This window comes from Dendrobates tinctorius, unplaced genomic scaffold (assembly GCF_039654945.1).
Source record: "Dendrobates tinctorius isolate UK_male_01 unplaced genomic scaffold, ASM3965494v1 ptg000139l, whole genome shotgun sequence".
Lineage (NCBI taxonomy): Eukaryota > Metazoa > Chordata > Amphibia > Anura > Dendrobatidae > Dendrobates > Dendrobates tinctorius.
Window position 1 is genome coordinate 1,516,141 of NW_027361807.1, and position 22,075 is coordinate 1,538,215.

The 22,075-nt window shown below is 44.0% G+C and overlaps 1 protein-coding gene across 2 annotated transcripts in view; it reads right to left on the bottom strand.

Moving 5' to 3' along the window:
* The window catches only part of CLTB (clathrin light chain B), a 32,595-nt gene that overhangs the window by 7,095 nt on the left and 3,425 nt on the right, over positions 1–22,075 (bottom strand). For both annotated transcript variants that reach the window (XM_073545064.1, XM_073545066.1), the window contains exon 2: positions 2,157–2,206. In XM_073545064.1, coding sequence (XP_073401165.1) covers positions 2,157–2,206 — 50 coding nt within the window. The remainder of the gene's footprint in view (positions 1–2,156; positions 2,207–22,075) is intronic.

A 22,075-nucleotide genomic window follows, 5' to 3' on the forward strand; every position in this document is an offset into this window, starting at 1 on the left:
ATTAGGGTGCCAGAAAAAGGGGAGCTCAGCACTCAACAGCTCCATAGAAAATGAATGTTGCTGTTCCACTCTAGGTTTAAATCCTGGCAGTGCAGGTCTTGATTAGATAAACCTGACTTGCTTTAACTAAGATCTACGGCCTGTGTTCACTAGGGGTGTCAATCTGCTGAATGAAAAATAGTCGAGTGTGCTGAAGCTGGTGAGTGACCAGCCAAATATGAGCTGTAGGTGAGAGAGCGACAAGTCTCTGAATGGAGACTGCAAGGGCCAGCTAGGAAAGCTGATCAGTCTTGGTATTGGAACTACAGCCTGTTCAGTGTGAACTGTGCATGGACTTGAATACTTCTGTTTGGATCTGGAAGCTGCTGGAGCTCAGGCTGATACCAAGACTGGTGGCGTTGTGCCTCTTCTGTGTATGAAATTTGTTACGGAAGAAAGGATTGTAATCTGTTTGGGTCGGACTGTAATCTGTTCAGGTGAACCCGCACTGACATATGTCCTATGTTAAATCAGCTGTTTTTTTGTTGCGATACCTTTGTATCCAGAAGAGGCAGTTTTTGGCTTTGAACCCTTACTGTAATATCTGAATAGTCTTTTGCTCCCCCCACTTCTTGCACAGGAGCTGTGGTATGATCAGATCTTGCCCCTGTATGGTCACATACAGCCATTACACTGTACATAGCAGGCACATTTATAAGATTATCTTAGCACAGGAACATTTTTTTACACACATCCAATTGTGGAACTAAGGCCGGTTTCACATTTGCACTTCAGGGCGCAGCGATGGCCTGCGCATGGCCGCCACTAAGCCCCGCCCCCGCCGGTAGCTCCGCCTCCGGGCGCATGACGCTGCATGCGTCATGCGTCCCCTATCTTTATCACTGAGGACGCAGGCTGTGCGCAGTATGCGTTTGGCGGCCCCTGCGTCTTTTTGACGGTGCGCCGAGCGCAACCAAATTGCAACAGGTTGTGTTTGGCGCTGGTCGGCGCACCGTCAAAAGGACGCAGGCACCGCAAAAACGCATACTGCGCGTGGCCTGCGTCCTCAGTGATAAAGATAGGGGACGCATGACGCATGCAGCGTCATGCACCCGGAGGCGGAGCTACCGGCGGAGGCGCGGCAGGGGGCGGGGCTTAGCGGCGGCCGTGCGAAAATGTGAAACCGGCCTTATTATTCCAAAATCTGTTGATTAAAATATACTTTTCTTCAAGAGGCAACCCCTTTAAACGACCAACAACCTCCTACATGCAAGCAGTGGCTGGTGGACAACAATTCTAAGCATACAAAATGATAGTGAATACTGTGCACAGTGATAAATCATGATTTTTTGATCCTACTTATAAACCATTGCACCTGACAAACAATCGTTTTACTTGTTCATTGGGTAATTGCTGGTATCTTTAGACAAGCCAATAAATGGAAATTGAGATTGATTATCGGCCTGGGCCTTTACGTGTACCTATCACCAGTGAGGGGCAGCTCTTTTTAATCATTAAAACATTGGCCACCCCTTTACTAAATATAAATTACTGTCAGAAGTGCTCATAACTAATCTTAAGTCTCCACGTAAAGGCTCATTTTTTTTTTTTAGCAAAAATCGGGCCAAAATTCCTGGGTCGTGGCATCCTGGCATGCAAGATCTCAAAAACTTCAGGGGCCCCTTTCATGATAAAAGACATATCTTGTGAGATCTCGCTCTTTGAACTGAGGGTCTGTTTACATGGACATGTTCATTGGTTGATCGGCAGCCTGTTTACACCCAAAGATTATCGTGAGACTAGCGTTCTTAAAAACATTCTTTCATGATAATCTTTTATAAATGCAGCTTAACAAACAGTGACCGCTCTAGTTTGGTTTCTGGCTGGTAACAGCTTAGTAAAGTATATAGCAGTGCTGGGTTAGTACAGAGCAAGCTCTCCTTCTTTCATGAAGGGGAGAGTCCGAAGAGTGCAGTGGGACCCCCTATGCCAAGATCCCACAACCTGGAAGCTCAGGTAGAAAGTGAGGCCCTTTTAGGAGGGCATTAGGGGTACTTATGAGCACTTTTGACAATAACATATTTAGTAAAATCACCAGTACAGGGCTGACCACTCAGGGTATCCCCAGATGGGAGTAGGTACTCTCAACACAGATCCATGATAACATTTATACTTGCCTGGTCAAAGTCTCCATTAACTGGAGTGGTGACTAGGTCATCAAATCCCCCTGCAAAGAAAAACAAAATCATGGTAGGCATAAGAAGCCATGAAATCAGCACTGACACTACAAGCAATGCTTTCCTGCTACTTTGTGTCATCTAGTCTCTTGTACTTGGAGTGAATTTACCGTACACAGATTTGTGATCAGTATAACAGGATGGAATACTCAGCAGAGGGGAGGTGAACTGTTACCTCTCAGTTGGTCTCCATTCCACTTTTTTAGCAAAAAGCATAGACTGTGAGCAAAAAGAAGTCATTAATATGGCTGTGAAAACACGTGTGTTCTTGTGAACATAACCTGCCTTATTAAAAAACACACAAAACCTTCAAATATGAATCTCCCATAATGCTGAATATTAATTTTACATACGCTATGTGATTTTCATCTTACCAAAAATGTATTTAGATTATAGCTCGGTTAATGAAGAATTGAGAAAGAAAAAGAAGCAAATCACGAACACTTTTCGGCCTCAGATGTCCGTACTGCACGTATGTGTGCTATCCGTAGTTTTCTTGGTTACAGCATGCACCCATTATAGTTTATGCTGATGTACACATGTCCATTATTTTTCCAGCAGCACGGATGAAAAGTAATATAAGGCAATGGGTTCATAGAAAACACAGAGAGCACTCTGATGGCATCTGTGTGCTGTCCCCGTCTAACATAGTAGTAGAAAGGCGAAGCTATGTTGAAGCCTGATGAAGGGGCCTTTTGAGCCCTGAAAGCTTGCTTGCAAATATAATTTCTCTGGTTAGCCAATAAAGGTATCACACCTTGAATACTTTTCTCAATTTTTTTTTTTTTTTTGGGAGACATAAGTATTTACATCTACATGTGACAATGAAATATCAGGTCTTAGACCAGTGATTTCCAAAAGGAAATGGCTCTATTAGGCTATAAATGGCAAGGACAAAATAACTAGAAGAGTGTTTGCTCTGGAAGGCATTCCTTATCTGTAAACTTCAAGGTCCTTTCAAGCCACACAACAGAACTGATATAGGAAAGCATATTGAAAAGCAATTAAAGGGAATAGGTTATTTTGCAACCCAAAACATGGGCAGCATAAATCATCGACTGGCTCCTGCATTCAGGGAAAACATAGCTAAGAGCAAGGCCGGGGTGCCTAGTCTAACAGGTATGTCTTTGCCAACTTCTCTCTGCCTGCTCAGTTAGATTTTAGGTCTTTCCCAATCTGTGTATAGGGAGAGACATGCCAGAGCTGGTATGTCACTCTCCACAAGGAGAAACTTTGCCCCTTAGACCTCAGTCCAGCGCCGCTCACCTAGCCAAATGAGTTCTCATACTTTGCACTGATGAGGGCCAATAGCCCGAAACACCGTGTCTGCAAATTGAGATTCCAATTTGGCTTTTATTTCAAGTCATATTGCAAGACTCCTTAAAGGGTCGATAGTGACTGGTAGGATTGCTGCTTTCAACAGGTGGCGCAATAGAGTTCAATCCTCTTCCTCTATGAAGAGGCAATATGCATAGGGAGAGACTTGTCATTTTACCTGAGCGGGTGGGATGAAGATGGTGGGGATATACTGGTTAGGCTAGGCACCCCGTCCATAGGCCGCAATTTCAACTGAATTTTTCTCTGAAATGCCACTGAGAAAAATGAAGGCGGTGGAAATATCAGTTTATAGAAAGAAGGGGAAGTATTCCACAGTTTGGCAGCTATGGGAAACAACTATGTTTTTCAATGAACATCCAAATATTACTTCCTTGAATATGAAATGCATATTATCCAAATTCATCAAAACAATTTTTCCAAAATTCTGCCTTTGAAAATTGGCAACATTTTTAAGCAATGTGAAATTGTGCAAAAATGTTGTGACTTTTGGCATTTTCACGCCAGTAAAGCCACCCATTTTGGCATAGTAGGGGAAGGATGATGGCATGTCGCCTTCGCCTCTTAATGAATCTTGATGACCTGGGGTCCATTTGTCTAAGTTATTACATTTGTATAAAGCGTAGACTGCATCTACGGCACAGATTCATCAAGACCAGAGCGGTGTTGTTCACACCCTTCTTGATAAGGGGGAATGTTGGGAGTTACTGTAGACACTCCTGATTCATTAAGAGGCGCACACATGGAGTAAGATTCGTGGCGTAAGAAACACATCGCTCATCATGAATTTGACAAGCGGAGGTTACTACGCCCCCATCCTGCCACAGCTCTGCCCACTGTCGGAGCTGGGCGAAAATGGCATGAGAATGCCATATGAAATCTCACCACAGCCATGCATTATGCCAAAATGTTGTGACTTTTCTTGTGAAGGCTTTGATGAATCCAGCCTTAAGTCCAAAGATATGAATGCCTATCACTACAGGGAATAAAGCCAGGTTTTCACAACTAATTGTGTAGACCTTGAACTGGGACCATTAGCTAATGCTTCTGGATGGACTAACAGTGTACAGGACTCCAACCTCATTTACCATGCTGTGCCTAGCTGGCCACTGTCACCAGAGATCAAGATTTATTTTTAAAACCGCGCTGGAAAATATATTATCAAAACTGGTACACAGCAGATTTGTTGCCTATTACAACCAATCAGGTGGCTGCTTTTATTTTCCAAAGGCCCTATGTCATATGGAAGAGAGAATGTGAGTGGCTGCTATGGGCATTACTCCACAGCTATCAAACTCCTCTTACATGCAAAGTCTGAAAGAAAAAGGATTTAAATAAGAATTCAGGGATTACATGCACTGTAGTGCACAAATTCACTTAACATTTTCATTAAATGACCAATATATCATTTCCGATGATGAAGCGTATACAAAGGATTGTCTGAGCAGAGCCAGGAAGCAGTGTTGTCACTTTTCCACTACAATCGGACCATTGTAGCCTGTGATTTGCCACAGGGGTCAGTTGACTTTGAGCAGCACTTTATCATAAAACATGTGATGACACGCTGCCGAGGTCATCTAACCACTGCAGCCAATCACAGGTTAACTGGGGGAAAATTACCTTTATTCCTCCCAGCAGCCTCCGGCTTTCAGTCATAGGGGCGAGGCTCCAGTCACCACTCAGTACATAGTGGGTGGCAGATGTATTCACGATCTGGCACTGACTGATAGCTGGGTACTCACATCAGCAGTGCCGAGTCAGCTGTCAGTCAGTACTGGAGGAGTGGTTACCGCCGCTGCTCACTACGTACTGCGCGGTCACTGAAGCAATGCTGGCTGCGCCTCTGTGACAAAGCCGGGAGAAATATATTTCATTGCTTCCCAGCAGCGGGGCTTTGAGTGCAATAGTTGCACAGCTTTAGAAGGCTATAAAACTGTAGGTTCACCCCACATCTGCAGGTTAGTAGCGTTTTTTGATATAAGGCTGGAGTCACACTAACCTGCGCAAAATACGGTCAGTATTTTACATGCGTAATACGGATGAATGACCACTAAATAGTGCTCCGTAGGTCATCCGTAAGCAAGGTGTGGTCGCGTATTTTGCGCATGTCAGCATCCGTATGTAATCCGTATGTAATCCGTATGGTGAGATTTTCTCGCAGGCTTGCAAAATGGACATATAATGGAGCCCTATGACAGTTTTAATAAAGAAATGAAAGAATAGATATAGACACATAGAATGCATATATATATATGTATTCTATGTGTGTATATCTATTCTTTCATTTCTTTATTAAACCTGTCAGTGTGAGTTTACTGTATAGCGCACTGAATTGCCGGCTTTGCTAAAAGACACCTGGTGCGTATTTCTCGCAAGTCATATGTGTGGTCCGTGTGTAATCCGTATTTTTTGCGCACCCATAGACTTGCATTGGCGTATTACGGGCGTAGTACGCTGACAATCGCAGCATGCTGCGAGTGGCACGGAGCGGAGGATACGGAGGAGAAATATACGGCTGGTGCGAGTGACCCCATAGAGAATCATTGGTCCGTGTCTAATGCGTGCTTTTTGCGCCTCTCACGCACCCGTATTCCTCGCCAGTGTGACTCCGGCCTAAGGCTTTCAGCCATCGAGCACAGGCTGGCCAGGCTTCAATCACCGCTCAGCACATACTGAGAAGCGGCTGTGACCACTCTCCCAGCACTTACTGACAGCTGGCTCAGCAGTGCATCAATGCCGGTGTTTGGTTACTTCGCCCGCTCACCATGTACTGGGTGCTGACTGAAGCTGCGTCGGCCAACTATGACTGAAAGCAGGAGGCTGCTGAGAGGAATAAAGTTCATTTCCTCCTAGCAGCCGAGCTCTCGGTGCAGCGGCTGCATGATTTTAGAATGCTATTAACCTGCAGATTCACCCCACGTCTGCAGTTTAATAGCGTTTTTTGACATGACCTGTTCCCTCAAAGAACAGCTTCTCATTTTTAAAAAATCTCACTCAAATAGCGGAGCAAAAGAAATGAAGCAGAAATTGACCAATGGTGTGGTTATTAAATGTAAGAACATGTATTAACCGAAGACTTCTGACAGCAAAGGTTCTGTAGTTTACTGTTGCAGAGGTCATTAGAAAAAGATCCAAGGGAGTTGCAAATTTCGCCCTTTGCTAGGGAAAAGGTAAAGCTCGCAAAGGGGCTCTGCCAATACAGAAAGATGGTTAAAACTACTTGTACTTGGTTTGAACAGTAATTCTGTCCTGAGAGTCCATTTAAATGACATGCTGCAGATCTCAAATCCAGAGCTCCTGTCACTATACACTGAGGGTAGATTTTGGACATTTGCATGAGCGGTCTTAAAATCTCATGCACTTTCCAGGCACTGTAAAATGAGGCAGATTTTCCACAAATACACAAGTGGAGAATCCTTCATCTTTCCACACCATGGGATTTAGCCACAAACTGAAATCTGAAACTTTTTTACAGCAGAGTATTTTTTCATGTTTGTTGTACTGTGTTTCTCTGTGTTTCAGTCTCTTGGTGGTGTGAACACTGTCTTACTGACTTGTTCACTGTATGTGCATGGCCCATGCGTTTGTATTCTATTGGTCTCTTGCTTTTGCAAGTTTTTGGGAGGTTTCCACCCCTCCCATGTGGGCCATGCACATATAAAGCCGTCTCACACAGCATGCCCACATCAGACATTACATCTCTGAACCCTGCTCATGTAGGTACTGTTCACATGGTCAGGTTTTAAATACATTGGATAGGACTGCTCTGAGGGGTATACTATGGCGTTGGTGGAGCGGCTTAGTATACATTTTTTGCAAAAAACGTATCAACTAAATACCCTGTTTTGTTACCATCTTTTTACTAGCACTTGCTGCTCATTGTTGGATTTTTTTTTAACAGCAGAGTATTTTTTCACGTCTGTTGTACTTTGTTTCTCTGTACCATGGGATTTAGCCAAAAACGTGAAATCTGAAACATTTTTGTAACTAAAACGTGCAGCCATTCAAATGAATGAAAGTTTCTGCAATAAACCTACTTATGTGAATTTACCCTAACAACGCTATTACAGGTGTCAGCATCATAAGGATTCTCAGTGACCTAAGTCATTGTCCCTTACCACAGTGAAAGGATGTATCTTTTATATACACAAGAAATAACCTAGATTTTCCTGTTACATTAAAGGAACACCCTGCTGTTAAAGAGAACCTGTCAGAATGAATGTATGTACAGCACATAGCTGTAATACAGATTACATTAACACCCTTGGTGAATAAATCCACTTTGTTATTCTCATTTAGTCACCACTTGAAGTTTTCTGCCAATTAGATATCGGTGAACAGGGGCCGGATTATATATGGGGTCCACTCCTCTATGGGATTCCCCAACCCCTCCGTCGCCCTCTGGTCTGTGAATGATCTGCCTCCTTTGTTTGCGATCTCGGCTGTGACATGTCATTCAAAAGCCATAGGCAGGCAGAGGGGGCCGGGAATCACAGACAGGGAGGAGAAGACCCCGTATAGCGTCCGGCCCCTGTGCACCGATATCTAATTAGCAGAAAACTTCAAATGATGATTAAAGAAGAACAATAAAGCAGATTTATTCACCAAAGATATCATTAGTGATGAGCGAACGTGCTGGGATAAGGTGTTATCTGAGCATGCTCATGAGCTAACAGAGTGTCCTTGTTGTTCTTGAAAAGCATGTTCGAGTGCCTGCAGCTGAATGTCTCGCGGCTCTCAGACAGCTACAACATATGCAGGGATTACCTAAAAAACAGGGAATCCCTGCATGTGTTCCAGCTGTCGAACAGCAATGAGACATGCAGCAGCGGGGACCAGAACATGCTTTTCAAGAACGACAAGGACACTCGGTTAGCTCATGAGCATGCTCAGATAACACCTTATCCAAGCAAGTTCGCTCATCACTATCAATGTAAACAGTATTACAGGACCATTACAAAATTGTGCTGACATCTTCTCTTTAAGGCTAGTTTCACACTAGCGTTTATGAGCGCAGCGACGGCCTGCGCACGGCCGCCGCTAAGCCCCGCCCCCTGCCACGCCCCGCCGGTAGCTCCGCCCACCGGCGCATGACGCTGCATGCGCCCCCTATCTTTATCACAGGGGGCGCAGGCCGTGCGCAGTATGCGTTTGGCGGCGCATGTGTCCTTTTGACGGTGCGCCGACCTGCGCCAAACGCAACCTGCTGCAGTTTGGTTGCGTCGGCGCACCGTCAAAAAGGCGCATGCGCCGCCAAACGCATACTGCGCACGGCCTGCGCCCCCTGTGATAAAGATAGGGGATGCAGGGCGCATGCAGCGTCATGCGCCGGTGGGCGGAGCTACCGGCGGGCGCGGCAGGGGGCGGGGCTTAGCGGCGGCCGTGCGCAGGCCGTCGCTGCGCTCATAAACGCTAGTGTGAAACTAGCCTATATGACATTTTACATATTACCTACTACCTTTTAACATAAAAAGTTGGGAAATGTTATAATTATGTTGCTTTTCCTGATTACATGTTTTATTAGCTGATGACACAGACTGACATATTCACAATTCTGCACGTGGCCAGGTACCAGCAATGCATTGTGGAAGCTCCAAATCTAGGCCTGGATGAACCAAAACCAGCAATATTAAAAACAACCATTGAAAGCAACTTTCTCAATGAATGAAGAACACAACATAAAATTGCCATGTTGCGCAATGTCTTTTTACTTTGAAACTGTTAGGGCATGTGCACACGATTAGTAAATGCTGCAGTTGGATGTTGTGTACTTGTGAAGCGCCCAACCCGCAGCGTCCAGCTGTTACAGCATAGTGGATGGGATTTCAAGAAGTCCTATGTCCACTATGCCTGCACAGACAACCCCAGAGATGGACATGGGGGGGCGTCTTTCCAGACCGCACAAAGTCTGTTTATCTGGAGGAGATGTGAGCCTCCGCAAGATAAATTTCACCCATACAATGTATTGGACGCGGTGATTCCGCACAGTTCAATGAACACAGAGGAGTCACCTGGGTTCAATAGCCCACAGCGCTTTGGACACAGTGGACATATGCTGCGTCCAAAGTGCTGCCAATTTATGATGGTGTGCACAGACCCTTATACTTGGTCCCAAAAATTAATAGAATAGATATTGTCCCTGACATCGTTAAAGCTCTTTGGTCTTGCCCATGTTGTAGAGGTTAGTCTGACTGATTAATTGAGTCTGTGGACAGGAGTCTTTTATAAAGGTGATTATGTAAGACAGCTGTCTTTAATGTGTTGATTAGGAGCGTCCAACTGGTCTGTAGGAGCCAGAACGCGTAATGGTTGGTAGGGGATCAAATACTTATTTCTCACTGCAAAATGCAAATAAATTTATATAAATTTATACAATGTGATTTTCTGGATTTTTTTTTTTATATTCTGTCTCTCAATGTTAAATTAACCTACTCTAAAAATTATAGACTGTTCATGTCTTTGTCAGTGGGCAAAAGTACAAAATCAGCAAGGGATCAAATACTTATTTCCCCCACTGTACTTTATAAAAAAGCCAATAAACCAGTTCTGTAGGAAGAACCCCACACACAGAGAACACTCATGCAAATGCTGTCAGATTTACACACTGATTCATTGCTCCCCTTTGTTTACCTTAGTGCTAGAGCAAATGAATTATTAGCAATGACATATACATTTACCTTCCAGACAAAATATTTTCCCTTAAAAAAAAAAAAAAAAAATATCAGAGTGCGGCAATCACTAACTCAATTTGTGCCTTGGATTTATTCACTTGTTCATAAGTATATACTTGATTGAGGCATATGCATTTAAAGAAAGTGTATCATCAGAAAAAATACTCATCATTTAATTCAGAATTCTGTGTTACATATATTTAAAAAAAACATGGCAATGTATTCCATTTTTGCGTTTCTGTTTTTCCCTCCCCTTCTTCCCAGAGCCATAACTTTTTTACTTTCCCGTCAATATGGCCGCGTGATGGCATGTTTTTTTGCGGGATAAGTTGTACTTTTGATAGACACCATTGATTTTATCATATAGTGTACTGGAAAATGAAAAAAAAAATTCCAAGTGCGGTGAAATTGTAAGAAAAAAAAAAAGTACAATTTCACAATTGTTTTTTTGGGTTTGTTTTTTTTTTCTACCTTGTTCACTAAATACTAAAACTGACCTGCCATTATGATTCTCCAGGTCATTACAAGTTCGTAGGTACCAAACATGTGCAGGTTCTTTTTAAGTGATAAATAAAAAATAAAGGCGCCGTTTTCTGAGACCCAGAGCATCTCAATTTTTTCAGGATCAGGGTTGAGTGAGGGCTTATTTTTTGCATGCCAAGCTGACGGTTTTATGGACAATACTTTCGGGTAGATATGTTTTGATCGCCCATTTATTGCAATGTTGCGGCGACAAAAAAACAAAAACGTTATTCTTGCATTTTTATTTTTTTTTTTTTTCATGTTATGCTGTTTACAGATTGGATTAATTTTTTTATATTTTGATAGATCAGGCGTTCCTGAAAGCCGGAATACCAAATATGTGTTTTTTTTTTAATCGTTTTGAATAGGGGTGGTTTGAACTTTTATATTTTTTTTAGATTTTTAAAAACATTATTTTTTACCTGCTACAATAGTCTCCACAGGAGACTTGAAACTGTGATCACCCGATTGCCTGTGCTACACACAGCATGGCTGCAGCACTTCTATGTGTATCAGAAATGCTCATCTGCTATGAACGCCGGCCACAGGCTGATACTCATAGTAGTTCGGCAATGACAACCACAGAAGTCTCCTGCAGAATCCCGGATAGTCATGCCAACTCATAGTCGCCCTGCGGTCATGTGACATTAGCGCTGATGGGCGGAGCTAATGACACGCATTTGGTTTGCGAGAGTTACCATATTTTGCGGACTTTAAGATGCACTTTTTTTGCTCGAAAAATGTGAAGGAAAATGGGGGGGGGGGTTTCGTCTTACAGTCCGGATGTACCTGCTTTGACTATGATGGGGAGGTGGAGCAGTGGCAGGAGCCGGCTGCTGCAATTAACTCCGGTGCCCACTGCTAAGGAGAAATTAATATTCACTGCATTCCACACCCATCGGCGTGGAGGGCAATGAATATTCATTTCTCTTTAATCACAGCATCTTGGTATGATTGTCTCCCATCTCCCATCCCAGTCCTGGTATGCATGGCCCCATCCTTATATTTGGCCTCTACCCCCATCCTGGTATGCATGGCCCCATCAGAAAACATAAAAAAATTTACACTTACCTTTCCGGCACTCCCTCGCAGCATCTGGTTCCAACGCCAGCAGCTGCTTTACACTTGTAAGCAGCGCATGGCAGGGATATCTCTGCCATGCGCTGCTTACAAGCATTAAGCAGCTGATGCCAATGGAGCAGGACACTGCAAGGAAGCACCAGGAAGGTAAGTGTAATGTTTTTTTTAATGTTTTCTGATGGGGCCATGCATACCAGGATGGGGGTAGAGGCCAAATATAAGGATGGGGGCCATGCATACTAGGACGAGATGGGGGCCATGCACACCAGGATAGGGATGAGGGTGCCATGCATACCAGGATGGAGATAAGGGGGCCATGCATTCCAGGATGGGGATGAGGGATCCATGCATACCAAGGTATTGATGAGGGGGCCATGTGTACCAGGATGGGGAGGAGGGGACCATATATACCAGGATAGGGGATATTAAGTAGAGAATTGACCACATTTTTTTGCTTTAGTTTCTTTTTCCTAATTTCCTCCTCTAAAACCAAGATGCGTCTTTTGGTCCCGTGCATCTTATAGTCCAAAAAATAAGGTAATTTAGCACGTTAACACCTGCGGGTGGATCGCAATTTCACCAGTGGCTGTTAGGGGCACATGACAGCTGATTAGATCATCTGTCATGTGCCAGGAAAGGTGCAGGCTCTGGAGAGAGGGAGGAAGGTGACCTATGACATACATATACGTCATAGGTCGTAAAGGGGTTAAACAGAAATTTTCAAACTGAACATTGGGGGGTTTTTTAGACTACTTCCTGTGCTTTCAAGAAGCGTTTACAGCAAGGTCTGTATTATCAGTAGAGGCAGGATAACAATGACCTCCAAACCCAGCTGATAAATGATTGGACAGTAGTATCAAACTGTGTAGGGAAACATCGTTAATAAAATGGGGGACTGGTAACACCTAATTGTCATTCATACATTTCCAAATGGAATGACAGAACAGTATAAAAAAAAAAGATGCGCCAGAATAATTGTATAGGAAATACAAATGATTACTTCAGGGGATCCACCAATCACAATAGGTGATGTCAGAGCTGTCCCTGCTCCCCTCCCTTCCCAATAACCTTTGCAGTCTCATTAGACACTTCAATACAAAAGAGAGGGTGAGAGTCTGTTCACTGTGGCTATGTACACAAGTTGTTTCCTAAAACAACATTTTAGAATTTAAAAAAGCCATAATGGACAGTGTGAAAATCATGAGATTTTTTTTATTATTATTAATACAGATTGTGATATGTAAAAAACAAAAACATCACCAATAATAGGTAATTTTCGGATTACTTTGAAGAAAATACAGAACCAGGAGCCTGCCTTGTAGATTCAGTCATTTTTACGATAATTTAAAAAAAAAAAGCACAGCATGCCAGTTTAGGCTATGTTCACATGAAACGCTTTTGTGACGGTCTTTATCTGCAGTTTTTTCTGCTCTCTTGGAAAGAAAAACACTGCAGTTGAAAACATCTGTTTTTTGGTGTTTTTGCTGCATTTTTTTCCAGGTCTATTGGGTGCAGATTGAGAGTGCTTGTCTACCTTACATCTCGAACTCCTTCATGACCTTGCAATTATCCGGTTTAATTTTTTTCCTCTCCTTATTCCAAGAGCTATAACTTGGTTATATTTCGATCCACATTGCCGTTTGAGGGCTTGTATTTTTACGGGGCGAGTTGTACTTTTCAATGACACCATTTATTTTATTATGTGACACACTGGATAGCGGGAAAACATTCCAAGTGCATTGAGCCAATTTTTTTTATTTTTATCATGTTCACTATATGGTAAATCTGACCAGGCCATAGGATTCTTGAGGTCAGTACGATTAAGCAGATGCCAAAAATGTATAGTTTTTTTTTTATTATTTACGGTAAGTGATGAAATAAAGAAAAAAAGTTTTGCCTATATCGCCATTTTCCGAGACAGATAGCATTTTCATTTTTCAGGATATGGAGCTGTGTGAGGCTTACTTTTTGCGTACTGAGCTGACATTTTTATTGATCCCATTTTGGGGCAGACAGGCGATCAAAACAACTTCTTACCTCATATTATTGCAATGTTGCATTAGCCAAAAATACATAATTCTGACAGTATGATTGTTTACTCGTTACACCATTTACCGATTGGATTAATTTATTTTATATTTTGATTAATTGGACTTTTACAAATGCAGCTAGGCCAAATATGTGTATTTTTAAAAAAAGTTTCATTTTTAATGGGGCAAAAGGGGGTGATTTGAACTTGTCTTTTTATTTTTTTTCATATGTTTAAAAACTTTTTTTTCTCACTTTTTACTGTGTTTATTAGTCCCCTTAGCAGACTTGAAGCTGATCACTTGGGCTACACATAGCAGCGCTTCAACAGGATTTAATTGTGAGTGACAGCAGGATTTAACTGGTTAACAGCCGCGAGTGGAGCAGCGCTCCACCCTCAGCTGTTATAGGCACATGATGGCTGATTAAATCAGTCATCATCTGCGGGGTAGATGTGGGATCGGCGTGAAGTCGCGAATGGAGTTAATGCAGTTTGTTAATTTCACCAAAAACGCTTTGAAAATGACACAAAAACGTTTGAGACATTTTTGGCAACTTTTTTCACTTTCTCATTGCTTTCCATGAGTGAGAAATGCTGCAAAAAATGGTAAAACAATTGACATACTGCAGATTTAAAAAAAAAAAAAAAAAAAAAAAGGTGCAGTTCTAAAATTCAGTCTGGGGGAAAAAAATTAAAAATGTGCATGAGAGCTTTGCATTACTGTAAAAGCAGATTTTCAGATGCATAAAAAAAATTGTAAAAATGGTGCATGTGAACATAGCTAAAGTGACAGTGGCCATGACGGAGTACAAATTTGGAAGGCACATAGGTTGCATCCAAGTGCCATCCTTTTTTACAGGGACCCAATTCACTTGAATGCACTACTTTGATTTCCAAATTGGATCAAAACATTCTACGTTTCTGCATCTTGGTGTTAGTTCATCTGTCCACAAAAAAGAACATGTGAATCTATATATATATATATATATATATATATTTGAGTCTATGTAAGTGTGTGTGTATCAAAGCCATCTCTAGCTCTCTGCTGACATCAAACGGACTATTTGTGTAACCACTTCTTTATTTCCAAGTATAACTGATTATATCTTTGTAAACTGTGACAACACTTTAATGCTCTTCACCTAGAGGCGTGATGGGAAAATGAGAGATGTGAGGGGGAAAATGAGAGATGTGAGGGGGAAAATGAGAGATGTGAGGGGGAAAATGAGAGATGTGAGGGGGAAAATGAGAGGTGTGATGGGAAAATGAGAGATGTGAGGGGGAAAATGAGAGATGTGAGGGGGAAAATGAGAGGTGTGATGGGAAAATGAGAGATGTGAGGGGGAAAATGAGAGATGTGAGGGGGAAAATGAGAGATGTGAGGGGGAAAATGAGAGATGTGAGGGGGAAAATGAGAGAATTGAGGTGCTATGAGGCTGTGTATAGAGAAGAGTGAGGCAAGGGGGGGCTCACAATACAGAAGGGGTCTCACACTGCAATGGAAGGGTGCTTACAATACAGTGTGGGAACCGGACGCAGGTAGTCACCGCATAGGGGGCCGTGGAGGGGGCGGCGGGAGCTCAGAGGGAGGAGTAAGCACAGGGTTTCACACTGCAAGGAGAGGGGTGCTCACACTGCAAGGGGACTGGGGCTCACAACTAACCAGTTAGTTACTATGCCCGGGCAAGGCCGGGCTTTTCAGTCAGTATGTAATATTTCCGTGTTCTGTCTGTTAAAAAAACTGACCTGTGAATGAACCCTCATTGTAATATTTTGATCATTATGTATTATGTTTAGGCTGTAATAATTACAATGCTCCAAAAAAGGTTTTGTGATGCGTTTTTCTTTGCGGCCATTTCTGAGCATTTTTTGTAAATTGAGGCACATGAACGCCACATCCAACTACACGGAAGAGGAAATAGACTGAATGAGTAGCTGGTGCCCTGCAAGTAGTAATCATCTAATCAAGGTGTGGATCCCATCTCTTAAATGGCCTCCTCCCTCCATTATAAACATGTTTTATAGCATTCCTGTAACTCGCCCCTCCCCGATTACATGTAATACACAAGCTTTCATCTCCTGCTGCTGCCTTTACCAGATGTCACTGCCCACGGTGAGGCAACAGGTAATGAAGGAAGGTTAGGACTTGTGTTTACAGGATCTTAGTCCACCCTATGATAAACCCATTATCCCATCAGATTTACTTTTGGGTCACTGGATGTAGTTCAGCATGCTCCTCTTTACTATCTATCACCAAGTAACCAGGACATAAAGGAAAACAACGAGCAAGTGAAAAACCTTACAATAAACTAAGGAAAGTAAAAAGAAAATACAAAACACACACAAATCCTCCATATCACAAAATGACCGAATAAGGGTGGCAAATGCATACACATACATGTAAATGTATGGATGGACAACAAGAAATGAGTTTCACCAAGAAGCACATGGTAAAGCCAATGTCAGCCAAGCCAACCTAATGAATCACATGGCTATCATGAGTCCGCCAGCATAGGACAAGTGTAGGTGACTTCTTTAGGCCACTTTCACACGTTCAGTATTTGGTCACTATATTACATCAGTATGTGTAAGCCAAAACCAGGAGTGGAACAATCAGAGGAAATGTATAATAGAAACACGTCACCACTTCTGGATTTATCACCCACTCCTGGCTTTGGCTTAGAAATAATGATGTAAAATACTGACCAAATACTGAACGTCTGAAAATGGCCTTACAGGTCTATTAATAATAATCTTTATTTTTTATATAGCGCTAACATATTCCGCAGCGCTTTACACACATTTTCATCGCTGTCCCCAATGGAGCTCACAATCTAAATTCCCTATCAGTATGTCTTTGGAGTGTGGGAGGAAACCGGAGTACCCGGAGGAAACCCACGCAAACACGGGGAGAACATACAAACTCCTTGCAGATGTTGTCCTTGGTCGGATTCGAACCCAGGACCCCAGCAACCACTGAGCCACCGTGCTGCCCATTATTCACACAAAGTGTTAATATCAACTTATTCTGCCACATTAGGCTACGTTCCCTTCATGAGCTTTTAGTGAGTTTTTGATGCTGCAGAATTTCTGCACCTATTATTTAAATTAAGTTACTTGAGGGTTTTCATTGCGCTTTTGTGTGCATTATTTAACATGCGGTTTTTGTCTCTTGTTGATAAGTCATGCTTTAAGGCAGTGTGCCCACGTTGCTTTTTTTTTTTTTTTTTTTTTAAGCATCCCATGTTATCATAATTGAATCCGCACATGCTGTGTTAATGGTGCGTTTTTTACCGCTGCAGAAACGCTTAGCAGAAAAAAACGCAGCATGTTCATTAATTTTGCGGAAACGCGTGCGTTTACAATTGTATTGGAAAAATGCTTAGGAAAACGCATGCTAAAACGCTTAACAAAAGCGTCAAAAGACCTTCATAAAACATATGCGTTTTCCCGGGAAGAGGGTGTGCATTTCTGCTCAGAAATATTTTGCATCAAAAAAGCAACGTGGGCACATAGCCTAAATAGAGCTGCTTTGCTTTTGATACTTCCTGGTATTTGGCTTTGTCAAATCTTGATACACTTAGGTTCGGATTACATGCATTTTTGATGCATTTCCGCAGTGGAAACGCATCAAAACCATAAGTGTGTTTTTTAAGCAGTGTTCAAACTGTGATTAACAAATGGAATATCAGGGTCTCTAAAAACAAAACCACAGTCATCCACAACTACCAGGAAAATTATTCGGGATAGAAGGAAAAACCCACAAATAATATCAACTGAAATACTGGACTCTCTGAAAACTAGCGGTGTGGCTGTTTCAAGATGCACAATAAGGAGGCACTTGAAGAAAAATGGGCTGCATGGTTGAGTCGCCAGACGAAAGCCATTACTGCGTAAATGCCACAAAGTATCTTGCCTACAATACATAAAACAGCACAGAGACAAGCCTTAAAACCTCTGGAATAAGGTAATTTGGAGTGATAAGCCCAAAATTGAACTTTTTGGCCACAACCATAAGCATTACATTTGGAGAGAGGTCAACAAGGCCTATGATGAAATCAACACCATTCCTACTGTAAAGCACAGGAGGTGGATCGCTGATGTTTTAGGGATGTGTGAGCTACAAAGGCCCAGGAAATTTGTTCAAAGTTGAAGGAAAGATGAATGCAGCACGTTATCAGCAAAAACTGGAGGCAAATTTGCAATCATCAGCCCGGAAGCTGCGCATGGGACATACTTGGATGTTCCAACATGACAACGATCCAAAATACAAGGCCAAGTCGACCTGTCATTGGCTACAGCAGAACAAAGTGAAGTTTATGGAGTGGCCATCTCAGTCTCCTGACCTCAATATCATTGAGCCACTCTGGGGAGATCTCAAGCGCGCAGTTCATGCTAGACAGCCCAGGAATTTATAGGAACTGGAGGCTTTTTGTCAAGAAGAGTGGGCAGCTTTACTATCTGAGAAAGTAAAGAACCTCATCCATAACTACCACAAAAGACTTCAAGCTGTCACTGATGTTAGAGGGGGCTATACACGGTATTTAGAAATGAGGTATGTGAACTTTTGAAGAAATCAAACAATTCATAGAGATTTGAATAAGAAGTGAACATGCAATTCCCCTTAAAAGACATACAATTTATTTCAATAATTTGTTAAGACACCTTCCCAGTGCAAAAAAAACTGGCAAATGCAAAAATAGAAAAAAGACCTAGTCTAAAGTGCTGCACAGCCCTAAATTAGGCCTAGCTGATACCTTCCTAGCCGTGGAGGTTGGCACCCTAAACAGTACGATATTAGCGCCCCCACTCAACGAGGACTATCCCTCACGTCCCTAACAGTCCCTGATATCACAGGAAGGAAAACAATTTTCAAATAGTGCAGAGATGAAAACAAAATGCCCTAGAGCTAATGCAGACAAAAGTAATAAAAAACATATTCCATATCATGATATTATATGACATAAATACCCTCACATGGCAAGGTACATTGTTTTTCCCACTAAGGGGATATAGGCAATAGATTACAAAAAGTGGTCACTTCTCATGTCTATAAAGAACCCTCATAATAAAGGTACACATATCAAATGTGACACAAAATATCTTCACATGGTAAAGTACATAGTAACTTCCACTCAGTGGGATATACGTAATCAGATACACTATAAAAATTGGTCACTTCTCATGCCCATAAAGAACCCTAACTCAGGGGGATATAAACAATCAGATATATTATAAGGATTGGTCACTTATGTCTATGGAGAACCCTCTACGCGTTTCCCCGCTGTGGCGGTTCATCAGGAGGTATAACCAATGCTTTCACCCCGATATTATTGCTGCTCCATGCCTGATATCCCGATAATGGAGGCCAAAGGTATGTGAACTTTTGATCAGGGTCATTTGGATTTTTTCGGTTGTCGTTATAATGCAAAAAGAGAAAACGCAGTAGTATGACCATAACTAGCTTCACCCAACCACTAACCAAGAGTGTCATGTCCGCCATGTCTGTTTTGTCTCAAGAACTCCTGGAACGATGTGCATGCGCATATCTTGTCTGCTATCCTGCTTGTTCCCTAGAGCAGTGTGCACACTCACCTCATGTCTGCTGAGCTGCAAGATGCCTGCGTTTCTGCTTTGCCTTCTGTGATCTTCTCGTCATGTCTAGAATCCCTGATCATGTGTCCTTCCTAGGATCCTGCACTGTCTGATTCTGCAATCGTCTTGTCATGTCTGAAACCTTGATCCTGTGACGTTTCCTAAGATCCTGCACTGTCTGGTTCTGCAATCATCTCGTCATGTCTGAAACTCTGATCATGTGACCTTTCCTAGGATCCTGCACTGTCTGGTTCTGCAATCATCTCGTCATGTCTAGAATCCCTGATCATATGTCCTTTCTAGGATCCTGCACTGTCTGGTTCTGCAATCATCTCGTCATGTCTAGAATCCCTGATCATATGTCCTTTCTAGGATCCTGCACTGTCTGGTTCGGTGATCATCTCGTCATGTCTGAATCCCTGATCATGTGACTGTGCTCTGTGATCCTGGAGCATCTGAACTAGGAAGTTCTCCCCTGGTCCTGACCCAGAAGAGGAGGTGCTGTGCCCTATATCAGACCTCCCCTTCCTATGCTCAGGGCCTGAGTATTCTGTGACGAGCGTCAGCTTACGCTGAGTCGTTTCTTCTTTGAATGAGTGGACCCTCTGGGCCGTGGCACCCATCCACCTTGGGCGAGCTAACCTAGTAAGAACCACCCCCTATACAGGGAGTGTCAGGGGCAAGACCAAGGGGTGAGCAACCACGGCAGCTGGACCAGATGGCCGGCTCAGGGAAACAAGACAAGGCGAGACGTTAGTTCAAAGAAACTTCATTTAAGGAAGGCTTCAGGGATAACATCAGGTACAAACATAACCAGAACAGGGACAACATAGCAAGGTGCGTGCAAGGGCACGCCAAGGTCCAAGCATGGTATGTGCAGATGGTAGCCGGAGGCACGATGACATCAGACTCCGGACAGCAAGCGAAGATCAACCGGGACCTCAGGTTCTGAAGCTCTGTAGGCAATCATCAGGATCCGGACCTCCGAAAGTCAGCCAGGGTTCCATGCAAGGAAACAAGACAGGGTTAACGACATGATGCGTGTCAACGGACACGCCAGGTTCGGGTTCACAGGACGAGACCTGCGCATGCCAAGAGGCATGCCAGGGAGAGACCCAAGGACGGTGGCCTGCGCGTGCGAGGGCACGCCAGGGAGAGATACAAGGATGGTGGCCTGCGCGTGCGAGGGCACGCCAGGGAGAGGTACAATGGCATCGGAAACCGAGGTACTGGCATCGACCGACAGGGTCCAGGTATCTGGCTCCGGACATCAGCTCCAGACATCAGGCCGCAGTCATCTAGGTCCGGACCTCTGGCAGCGGTCGGCAGGTTATGGAATCCCGCAGGCTATGGAATCCGGCAGGCAAACTAGGGTTAAGAGCAGAGCAAAAGTGGCAAAAGGCTTTGTGCAAGAGTAGCATGAAAAGGCACAGTGCGAGAACCAGCGTGCTTACAAGAGAGCACGGAGACCACGGCGGGGGCACTGGCAGGTGGTACCGACGATGGCAGTTGCAGGTGGGCACGACTAGAGGCGACACCGCTGCGGGGCCACACAGCCGGGAACCACTTTAGCACTGGACGGGGGCACGGCTGAGGCACACAGGCGAGCACGGCTAGAGCCGGCACAGCTGAGGCACACCAGGTAGGCACAGGCGACCAGGCACGTGCACGGAGGCACGACAGGAACAGGGACAGAGTCTAGCAGCGGAGGGTAGGCCGAAGCCCAGAGCCGGGCCAAGGGAGAACCTTGGGACTAGACAAGGTACAGAGACGGAGGCCTGCACATGTAGAGAGACACGCCAGGGACAGGGTACAGAGACAGGGGCCTGCACGTGTAGGGAGACACGTCAGGGACAGGGTACAGAGACAGGGGCCTGCACGTGTAGGGAGACACGTCAGGGACAGGGTACAGAGACAGGGGCCTGCACGTGTAGGGAGACAGGGGCCTGCACGTGTAGGGAGACACGTCAGGGACAGGGTACAGAGACAGGGGCCTGCACGTGTAGGGAGACACGTCAGGGACAGGGTACAGAGAGGGATACCTGAAGCCACAAAGCAAAGCGAGACAGGAAACATGGAAGGAAACACGGAACAGAATCAGAGCAAACAAGGACTACAAGGCAAAGACAAAACATGGCACGAAGGACAAACACTAGACAAGGCACGAGACAAGTGACGGAATACGAGCACGGAGTGTGTGCAGAGACGCACTACAGAGCTAGGTGCACACTCTCCGTCACTGCCCTCGCACGCACAGGCCACCGTCCTTGGGTCTCTCCCTGGCATGCCCCTTGGCACGCGCAGGTCTCGTCCTGTGAACCCGAACCTGGCGTGTCCGTTGACACGCATCATGTCATTAACCCTGTCTTGTTTCCTTGCATGGAACCCTGGCTGACTTTCGGATGTCCGGATACTGATGATTGCTTACAGAGCTTCAGAACCTGATGTCCCGGTTGATCTTCGCTTGCTGTCCGGAGTCTGATGTCATCGTGACTCCGCCTACCATCTGCATGTACCATGCTTGGACCTTGGCGTGCCCTTGCACGCACCTTGCTATGTTGTCCCTGTTCTGGTTATGTTTGTACCTGATGTTATCCCTGAAGCCTTCCTTAAATGAAGTTTCTTTG